Source organism: Helicoverpa zea, chromosome 29, assembly GCF_022581195.2.
Source record: "Helicoverpa zea isolate HzStark_Cry1AcR chromosome 29, ilHelZeax1.1, whole genome shotgun sequence".
Taxonomy (NCBI): domain Eukaryota; kingdom Metazoa; phylum Arthropoda; class Insecta; order Lepidoptera; family Noctuidae; genus Helicoverpa; species Helicoverpa zea.
Window position 1 is genome coordinate 3,002,422 of NC_061480.1, and position 11,039 is coordinate 3,013,460.

The following is an 11,039-nucleotide window of genomic DNA, read 5'->3' on the forward strand; positions in this document are numbered from 1 at the left end:
TTGTTCAAAGATCAGGGTTCGACATTAAGTATTAAAATATGAGAGCAAGCTTAAGAATGTAATGATCTACATAATTTCAGACAGATTCTTGTGTATTAGAACTTTTTAAAACTTTTGGGAATTAGTTCGCCATTCCAAAAAAAAATTATATATCCTTTTTCTAAATGGACTAAGTATTTATTTCATCATCATCATCATCTCAGCCATAGGACGTCCACTGCTGAACATAGGCCTCCCCCTTTGATCTCCACAAATACCTGTTTAGTATTTATTTACTTAATAGTAAAACAATGTATCATTTTTTGAAGTTAATAAAATTTTCTCACTACCCCAGAAGTTCCTGAGCAATATTTGGAGATTAATTTCGTAGCCAATTACAGGTAAAACATATAGGTAAGGAGCTGATTCTTCTATTTACGCCTTATGTAAAAAAATACCTCTGGTTTGCAAACATCATGTTTGAACAAAAATATTTTTTCTTTGCCTCAAATAAATTCTCACGAGACGAAAAAAAAGTCGTTCAATCGCATCAGTGGAACTCCCCCTTGAAATTAGTTTATCAACTCACGATGTTCCTTACCTATGGAAAATTAGATTCTCCTTGAGTCATATTTACGGTCTATAGTTTTGGAGAACAGCTTATGTCATTGTGGAAAAATATTCAGACTTCCTCTGACCAATATCTTATGCAATCGAACTGAAACGTTTATAGCCGTCCCAATATGCATAATGTCTACTCGTTGTTACCCCGTAAGTAACTTCCGTAAAAGTTGTAAGTTGTTCTAAGAAATCACTTTTATTCTAAGCGACTTACGAGGGGGTTTCACATTTACCTACTTACAACTTTATTTTTCTTCTTCTTTCGTGTCGATGACTACACTTTGTCAGCCCAATATGCCGCCACAGCGAGAGCACGGCCGGATGCGCTCATCAGGTCCTGCCGCGAGCAAGTTTCAGGGCACAGTGGACATGCGATTAGGTGGGACATCGTCTGCACGGCAGCCCTTTATTGTAACTTAATTAGGCACGAAGCTACTTACTTGAGCACATTATCGAGCAAATAAATATCCTGAGTAAAACAAACTTACAAGTCGAAATACGGCCTAACATTACTTTCGCATTAACAGTATAAGTATTATTGATTCTCAGAAACGGATATGATCAAAACTTTTCATTACTTACATTTATTCCTACATACATAGAAACAGCACCTCTTTAAAAAAATCTGTCAAAAACAAAACAAATTTCAAGAAAAGTCCAGACAAAATCTGACACACGCTCCGTAGAAAAATCTTCATGTACAATCAATAATTTTCATTTAAATTCACTCCAAGCCGAGCAAAAAAACCATCAAAATGCATGGCACGATATGTTTAAACATTTTCAAAATTCTAATACTACTAACTTAAAAAAACATTCCATGGTGAGGCAATGGGAAATGTTGTAAGTACCTTTATTTGTCTTAAAACTACTTCCCGTATCTGGATAAAATTACCTATAGTCTGCTTCAACCTGGGCTATCTAACACTGAAAGAATTTTTCAAATCGGACCATTGGATCCTAAGATAAGAGCGTTCAAACAAACTAACTCTTCAGCTTTATAATACTAAGTATCATCTCCCGAGCCTTCCCAACTACGTTGGCGTCGGCTTCCAGTCTAACAGCATGCGGGTGAGTACCAGTGTTTTACAAGGAGCGACTGTCTGTCTGACCTCCTCAACCCAGTAACCCGCGCAACGCAATACACCTTGACAAGACTGGTGTCAGACTAACTGGATTCTGACTACCCGTAACGACTGCCAAGGATGTTCAATATTCATATGTATGGATAGTCAGAAGCCAGAGACTGACAACCAGTCTTACCAAGGGTTGCCCTGTAGTTGAGGAGGTCAGATAAGCAGTCGCTCCATGTGGCACACTGGTACTCAGCTACATCCGGTTATACTGGAAGCCGACCACAACATAGTTGGGAAAAGGCTCGGGAGATGACGATATACGGATAATAGATTCTCTTTTCTCTTTTTTTCTAGCAGGGTGGCCAACAAGGATACCAGCAGGGCTACCAACAAGGTTACAACCAGGTAATTTGCACCATCTTAAAATTATTTCGATCCAACTAATTTAATCGTTCAAATCCTCATCTTTACTTCTTGAGAAATGACTCTCGTCGGGTCGTGATTTTAGTTTCGAAGTCGATACCTGGGTAAAAAAGAAAGAAACATTATTTGGATAGAACATAGGTGGTACCAGTTTTTACTTATAATTTCTTTCGATTTAAAATCATCATCTTAATGCCTGGGAGAGCACGTAATGCCAGCATCCCCGAAGTAGCAGTCGTTGTTACAAGTCCACGTCAGAGGCCGTCAGGCAGAGTTGAGAAGACTCTGACACTAGGACTTGTTAGGTGATTTAACATGCAGCTCACTCGATAAAGATAGCATTCATTTTAACCAAAAAATTACCGGTAACATTATAAACGTATTTTTTTTTTAATCAAATGTTTGTTCTTTGAAGACTTATTTAGTCAACAGTTCTATTGAGAAAACTCACGCTTATGTTGTCGGTGAACTTTAGGACCCTAATCATGTTTTTATTTATTTTCGCAGGGTTACTATGGACGCCAGCAGGGAGGACCTTATCAAGGGGGCCCATACCCCCGACAGGGGTATTATGGTAACTATGACTTTATAATACAAACCTCAGTTTCGTAAGTTTTATTTATATACTTTATGCACTATGTACAATGGCGGACTTAACGCCTTAAACGTTCTCTGCCTGTCTACCTTAGGGAGGTGGTGAGAAGAAGAAGTGGTAGGTGCAACATTGTTGGAGATGTAATGCAATGTAAAAAAACATAAGTTTATGACACAAATAAAATATGCATAATAGTACTATATCCGAGAGAAAGTATGGTGGATTGCCCGGGTAACTGGGGTGAGGGGTTCAGATAGGGCAGTCGCTCCTTGTAAAGCACTAGTACTCAGCTACATCCGGTTAGACGGGAAGCCGACCCCAACATAGTTGGGAAAAAGGCTCGGAGAATGACTGATGATCCGAGAGAAGAAAGTGAGGAAAAGAAACTACTATGAAGATTCTGTTAACTAACTATGGCTGGGATTTCGTCGTCTTTTTTTCTTATACTTTCTTTTTTCTTCTTTCTTTTTTCTTCTTTCTTTATTCTACTTTCTTTTTTCTTCTTTCTTTATTCTTCTTTCCTTTTTTATTCTTTCTTTCTTCTTCTTCTAGGCCAGCAGCAGCCTCAGGGCGGAGGGCTATGCGAGGCGTGCGGCTGCGCGGCGTGCCTCGCATGCCTCACCTGCCTGTGCTGCTCCTGCTGCCAGGCCATCGCCGGCATGCTCGGCATGGCAGGCGATGATGATGACTACTGAACACTTTTGGAGATTTCACAGGTAAGAACCTAGTAGGACGTCCACCAACAAGTTGGACAGACGACCTTATAAAGGTCACCGGAAGACGCTGGATGCAGGTCGCCTCCAATAGGTATCTGTGGCGATCTAAGGGGGAGGCCTATGTTCAGAAGTGGACGGCTGAGATGATGATGATGATGATGATGATGATGAACCTATTATGGCAGTTCAAAAGTTTTATTACATGTTGAGAGCTATTACAGGCTCTTCCGGAATGTCAATAGCTAGGTGCATTGTTCCAAGGAGTGGGACAAAGATATTTATTTTTGCAAATATGGGTACAACGTACAAAGCGTAGACCCATTTTTTCTCTATCATTTCTGTGTGGAATTTCAGCTGTTCTTCAACCAGCGCCTGATGGGTGAATGCTGCGTGCTTGCCTGCATTTCATATGCTATTCTCGTTGTCGAAGCTTTCACATCTATGAAGAGAAAACATCGGCCACCTTAGTAAGCGTACGTATTTTGTCTGTTATTTGAATTAGTTGTTCGTTGCGTCCGTTTTCCGAATAAACTGCTTCTTGTAAACGGATAATAACTAGCGTAAAGCCCTTTTTAAAGAGAAAGCTGGCACCTATCTGCGCTGATTTAATAGAGCTTATAGGCGCTTGTCCATTCTGGTAGGTACAGTTACTTTACATAAAGCAAGTGAGCAGATTAAAGCAAATATAACTGCTACTGCATTTGTAGTGTGTTTTAGTAAATTAACGCTGCTGTTCGCAGCACAATCGTCCCGTGTCTACAACGTAAAGTCCATTTCAGTGTCTATGCAATAGCGCAGTAAATACGTACAGTACAGAAATATATAGTTCCACAATTTTCCGCGGGACTTCTTTCGTGAAATGGACTTGAATCGCTACGCGACAGCTCCGCCCCGCAACCGCTCGCACCCCTCTCGTGTGTCCTATTTGATATGCATCTAGTGTGCGTTGGCCATTATTTCACTTCATGGAATACATTGACAAGCCGATTTAAAATAAAACCTCTTGTCAAACCAAATAAATTCTTCTATCAAATTGACAAAACTTGTCATTTACTTTTGTCAATGTGATAGAAGAATTATGTTTGACAAATGACAATAAATTCACAGTATTCAGCGAAATATTTTCGTTTAAATTTATTTATTTAGATTCGTGAAGAATCTATATCAATCAAAATGTCAGTATATCAGTTCCTAGGACGTGCCGTTAAATAACTAAAGAACATCTTGGATGGGGAACATAGTACGTAAAACTTGTATCATATGCTTTTCCCAACTATGTTGGTGTCGGCTTCCAGTCTAACCGAATGCAGCTATCAGTGTGCCACAAGGAGCGACTGCCTATCTGACCTTCTCAACCCAGTTACCCGGGCAAACCAATACCCGTCGGAAAGTAGTTTGTATAGGACTTAAAACTTTTGTTTTGCTCACGTACCTAAATTATTATTAAGTATTTTTTTTTTTTATTTACAGTTACAGCCTTTTTATCGTCCCACTGCTGGGCACAGGCCTCCTCTCTCACGGAGAACGATTGAGCATTAATCACCACGCTTGCTCAATGCGGGTTGGTGATTTCAGACTATATAGTCCAGGTTTCCTCAAGATGTTTTCCTTCACCTTTTTATCAGCCATTGGTGTCTAAGATATACTTAGAAAGTACATACAAACTTAGAAAAGTTGCATTGGTACTTGCCTGACCTGGATTCGAACCCGCGCCCTCATACTCGAGAGGTTGGTTCTTTGCCCACTAGGCCACCACGACTTTTTTTTTTATTTAAAAATGTTAAATCCCGTCGTCGTTGTTGTTGTTGTTGCTTACAGTAATTTCTTAGAACTTTTTGCCACTTACGGAAGGTTTTTACGTAATTTATACGGAAGCAACATACGAGTTACAAGTGTAAAGTCGGTGTATTTACTTACTTTCCGAAATTTAAAAAAAAATCTAACGCCAAAGTTCACCGACCGTTTGACCTTGAATATTTTCATGTTTACAGCCATCTCAGGGGCAAGGAGGTTACGGTCAAGGTCAACCGGGCTACGGGCCGCAGCAGGGTCCATTCGGAGGCGGCCCTTACCAACAGGGGTATGGACAGCAACAACAGGTAGGGGTTATTTATTATGTAACATGTGTAGTACATTTGAATAGGCACGATAAGACCTTTTATACGTAGCTATACGTTCTGAACAAATAAAGTAGTGATTCAAATGAGTTTGATTCAATTAAATTTAATTCAATTGTTGTATTTACATAGATTTCTAGATAGTAATAGTAGCTAAATTAGTTCTCATGCATTTCTATCACTTTTCTCCTCGTGTTTTTTTTTTATTGCGGCCTCAATATGTAAGAAAAATAATTTAGACTAACATCCGCTAGTGGTTGGTTACTCCGCGTCCCGTGGGAACCACTGAGAATGAGTATTTCAGAATGGATTTATCCTGCATTCGTGTATCAACCCCACAGGATTGTATCGCTTTTCTTTAATATTTTAAAGTTTAAATTTATTTTTATCTGATAGTAATTTATGTTGAAAACTTAAGTTTATTTTTCGTGTGGTTAATACATTTATGCACACTTAATTAATATCAAAATTTATATTTTTTGATAAAATGATTAACTTGTCGGTTGTACACCAATGCAGGGTGAAGCTAGTCGAGGAAGATGGTTACTGGATAGAATAAGACGACATCGCAGAGGTCAAGGTCAACCGAGTACCGTCATTCAAGATCAACCTAGTACCGTTACCCAAGGTCAACCGAGTATCGTTATCCAAGGTCAACCGAGTACCGTTATTCAAGGCCAACCGAGTATCGTTATCCAAGGTCAACCGAGTATCGTTATCCAAGGTCAACCGAGTACCATTATTCAAGGCCAACCGAGTACCGTCATTCAATGTCAGCCTGATACCGCTATTCAAGATCAACCTAGTACCGCTATTCAAGATCAACCTAGTACCGCTATTCAAGATCAACCTAGTGCCGTTATTCAAGGTCACCCGAGTACTGTAATTCAAGATCAACCTAGTGCCGTTATTCAAGGTCACCCGAGTACCGTAATTCAAGATCAACCTAGTGCCGTTATTCAAGGCCAACCGAGTACCGTTATTCAATGTCAGCCTGATACCGCTATTCAAGATCAAACTAGTACCGCTATTCAAGGTCAAACTGGTACCGCTATTCAAGATCAAACAAGTAATGCATCGCAAAGTCATAGCAGAAGCATAATAAAATCTCAAAGAAGTAACATTCCTCAAGATCAAAGACTTGCTATACCTCAAGGTCAAAGTTATACCATCACAACTCTACAAAGAAATGATTTTTGTCACACACAGCACGATGGTGGCACCGTTATTCAAGTTCAAACAAGTAATGCATTGCAAAGTTGCAGTTGCAGCAGCATAGTACAATCTCAAAGAAGTAACATTCCTCAAGGTCAAAGACTTGCCGTACCTATAGGTTGCAGTTATACCATCACAACTCGACAAGGAAATGATTTTTGTCACACACAGCACGATGCTTGCACTGATATTCAAGGTCAAAGACTTGCCTTACCTCAAGGTCGCAGTTATACTATCATACCTCGTCATAGAAATGAGTTTTGTCACACACAGCACGGTGGTTGTGCCGTTAGTCAAGGTCAATCGAGTACCGTTATTCAAGGTCAAACAAGTAATACATCGAAAAGTTATAGCAGAAGAAGAATACAATCTCAAATAAGTAACAATAATATTCTTCAAAGTCAAAGACTTGCGTTACCGCGAGGTCTCAGTTATACTATATCAACTGGTCAAAGAAATGACTTCTCTCACACACAGCATGATAATTCCACACTTAATCGTAAGGGTTCCCGAAAAGTTCAAAAGAGTTCTCCATCTCAAGGTCAACAATACACCCAAGGTCAAAACTTAAGGAATACCGTCTTAAAAGACCCAAAAAGTGTACTGCCGAAACGACATGCAGGTCCCCGAAACATTCAAGGAAGTGCCCTATCCCAAGGTCGACAAGATGACCTTAGAGATCTCAGATTTACCCCAAGACGAGGACAAAGGGCGTCGCAAACTGGAATTTACGGGAGCGTCACAACAGTTGCCTATGGTAAACATACGTACCCAGGACAGTCTGGTCAAGGCAATCCTTCTTACCCCCACGGAAACCAGCCTTACCCTCAGGAGACTCAGGATTACCCACAAGGCGGGCCTTACCCTCAAGGTGGGCAATATCCCCAGGGGAATCCACAGGTAATAGTAGTTTTTTCTCGAGCCATACTTGTGTATAAATGTACATAGTGTTTGACGTGTTTGTATTTATAACTCGACTACTATTGAGTGCGAGCTAGCGCACGTATATAAACAAACACTATGTGCATGATTTACACAAAAGAATAGCTCAACCACTTTCGTGGGACACAATATCTACCAAACAGTTCCATTGGGACGCGGATGATGCTACCACACAGTTGCTAGTTGGAAGCTAGTATTATGATATGTAGTAGTATTCTCTGCTTACAAGCTTGCAACCCCAGCCCATTCAAACTTTTATAAACGCATTTTTTTGCGATTAAAGATTTAATTTTGACATTAGCTACGGATAACGGATACACAGGTTATAGAAATCGACTGTTCGATCAGTTATTGAATATAGGTTTCTTTTTCAGTACGGCTATCCGCAACAAGGAGGGTATCCACAACAAGGGGGATATCCACAACAAGGGGGATATCCACAACAGGGGTATCAGCAACAGGGATACCCCCAACAGGGCTATCCACAACAGGGATACCCGCAACAGGGATATCAACAACAACATCCACCACAGGGGTATGGGCAGCAGGGGTATGGCCAGCAAGGATATGGACAGCAAGGATATGGGCAAGGTAGGATTTCTGATTGAATTATGATAGTCATATGGTTCATAATGGGGCCTTCGAAAACTCCGCGCTTCTCGCGAAGTTGACCAAAGCTAGGATACACGAGTGCAGAGAGGCACTTCGTCCAACTTTCATTTGTAGGTACTTGGTAAAGGAACTTTGCACGTAGTGTGGAGGGGGTAATTCGGGCCCTAAGTCGGCTATGGAAATAGTAAGTGCTTTTTTAGGCAATATACTGATAGACATCATTTATTTCCAAGGTCAACCGGGAGGGATGCAAGGCGTTGCCCAAAAAGCTGGTTGCGCAGCCTGCATCGCGTGCCTGACCTGCCTCCTATGTTCTTGCTGCCAAGGCATGCTAGGAGCTGGCATGGATCCTGAGCACCAAGGCGAGGAGGGAGGAGGATATGACCAAGGTGGAACCAACGTCTCACCTCCGCAAACGTCAGGCATGGACGATTATTAGATGACATTGACACTGACAGTGACAGTTTGAAGGTAGTGTTGCAAAAATAAGAACTGAATACCAATTTGGTAGGAAATGTATCTAGAAATAGTGTGGTAATGAGTTAGCTTTATAAACTAATGGATTCAAGGTAACTGGTTAAATCTGACTCCCAAACACAGTCTGAAAGTTGTATTTAATAGTTTAATTAACTGTCTCAGGTAACTTGTTCATCCCAAATACTGACAACAAGATGTATTGAAGTAAGTACTTACAATAATAAAAACATTTATTTTTATAAAAGCCATCTACGATCTTTGGCAGCTTTTTTCATCATTACTTAAAATATTTTTTCGATAATTACCTAACATCTTTCGTCTGATTACTTCTACATTTCCTTGTCAGTTATTGACCTATGGCACTCTGCCTGCTTAGCGTTTTCCCAACTATGTTCGGGTCGGCATCCAATCTAACCGGATGCAGCTGAGTACCAGTGCTTTACAAGCTTCTCAGCCCAATTACCTGGGCAACCCAAAACACCATTACAATAATTAATATAAGCCTTGTATTGGTCTTTATTTTACTGTCAACGTCGATGTTAACATTGTTATGATGATATATTTTTTATGAACGAATCTTTTTATCTTTTTTTTTTATTTCAAAAATTATCTGAGTATTAACCTACTTTTAGTAGATTTATATTTAATGTTGGCAGCACTAGCATTTCCGTAGAACCTTTTGTTTTCGAAGGGGTTTTAAGTTTTGCCTTTTTTTACCTTGCCTTTACTGACTCATATTAATATTTACTGACGTTAATTTATATAAAGCTAAAATTTATCTTAATCTTGATTTTAATAGACCAGAAAGTGGCTTCACCATTATTTTACTCACTTATATTCCTAACCGTTTAACTATCAATATTTTCTCACTCAAAATAATAATTAGCAGTAATCTGCTTGTAAACACGTTTGAGAAATTAAAATAACTTGTGACGGCTTCGTTTTCTTGCATTTAGGGATTAACACGTTTTACTTTATTCAAAAATATTTTTATATGTTATTGTATTCAAGTGTATCTATATCCCTCGATGCCCTATTCAAATATATTGGTGAAACCACTTTGACGATCGGTTTAAATTATTTATTACTTTATTGACAAATTTTAAGAAATACCAGTCCTTTGAATTTAAATGTTTCTTAAAATATCTTGAAATCATTAGATCTCCATGGGTATTATTGTTAGACTTCCCAAAAAGGAGGAGGTTATCAATTTTGTTATATTTTCACGCTTATGACCAACCCAAGGCAGTGATATTTATTTGTTTATTATATTTTTAAATTATTTCTGGCAGAACTGAAAATTCTCAGAGCAAGAGGGTTCTAAAGGGTGGTTTATGTGTTGCACATTAAATATAAAAATCTATATTATTTTCAACACTTTAAATTATTTTTGTCATACTATTCTGTTAATATCGACTGTTGAAAAAATGCTTTATTATTCACCATTACCACGTTAATATACTTATTTTTAGTGTCAATACAATAGTTACTTTAATATTGTTAATTCAGTAGTTAACTTCATAATATATATTGTATTTTTTTACATTAAAATAATATTGGGTCACCTTTCACATACGGTTGGATAGCCCCAAAGTAAACGGTTGATTATTTCGTGTAATGGGTGCTAACCAACTGATAAACTACATACATTTCTTGCATGTATGGTAATATAGACTATTTTTATAAATAACTCAAATTCAATCACTGTAATTTTGCCTCATTTTGCTGAGAAGAAGAAGTGGCGCAACAAACTCCCCAGCAATAAAATGCATATAATAACACTCGGAGCACAGCCAACATACTCCTAAAATGTTGATCGTACCGGGAATCACACCTTCTATTCGGCAGTCCGGCACGGTCATCATTACGCCAATTAGGTCATCCAGAAGTTAGTCTAAACTTTGTCGCTTCAGAGGATTCAACCGAAAACACTTCCCAGTATGTACAATCAGTGACATCAATTTTAATATACCTTTGTAGGCATAAAACTGTCCTGTATGCTTGTCACTTACCATCCATCTTGAAAGTCTGCTGTCCAATTTGTTTGCTTTGCCAATTCCATACAACCAACCCTTGGTTTTTGCTTTAATTAATAAAGCTAAGTATTCCTTATGCCGTGATGGTAAACAAAGTCCTCCCCTAAGGTTTGCCACTTTGCTCGATTTTCGGCAACCCTCATCCACTTCTTCCTGGCGATCTTAGGCTAGATCGTTCATCCCTTATTTTTTTCAGGATCCATTTAAAGTGAACATTAACACCTTTTTCG

General features: G+C 39.0%; 1 protein-coding gene across 2 annotated transcripts; it reads left to right on the top strand.

Annotated features, from left to right (window-relative positions):
• The first annotated feature begins 3,764 nt into the window (after window positions 1-3,764).
• Window positions 3,765-8,740, top strand: LOC124644317 (annexin A7-like). 2 transcript variants are annotated; one of them, XM_047183618.1, is made up of 4 exons: window positions 3,765-3,883; window positions 5,402-5,509; window positions 8,059-8,275; window positions 8,530-8,740. In XM_047183618.1, the coding sequence occupies exons 1-4, from the start codon at window positions 3,794-3,796 to the stop codon at window positions 8,733-8,735; spliced, it is 621 nt and encodes a 206-aa protein (XP_047039574.1). In that variant the 5' UTR covers window positions 3,765-3,793; the 3' UTR covers window positions 8,736-8,740. The 2 variants fall into 2 exon arrangements, with proteins under 2 accessions (XP_047039574.1, XP_047039575.1); XM_047183619.1 differs by lacking the exon at window positions 3,765-3,883 and adding an exon at window positions 4,518-4,650.
• Window positions 8,741-11,039: the final 2,299 nt, after the last annotated feature.

Bases quoted from the DNA above. Each gene is read 5' to 3' on its own strand.
- LOC124644317 (XM_047183618.1), top strand. From the start codon at position 3,794: ATGCTGCGTGCTTGCCTGCATTTCATATGCTATTCTCGTTGTCGAAGC. The intron at 3,884-5,401 runs GTACGTATTTTG...TCATGTTTACAG, and splicing joins CATCGGCCACCTTAGTAAGC to CCATCTCAGGGGCAAGGAGG. The intron at 5,510-8,058 runs GTAGGGGTTATT...TTTCTTTTTCAG, and splicing joins GGTATGGACAGCAACAACAG to TACGGCTATCCGCAACAAGG.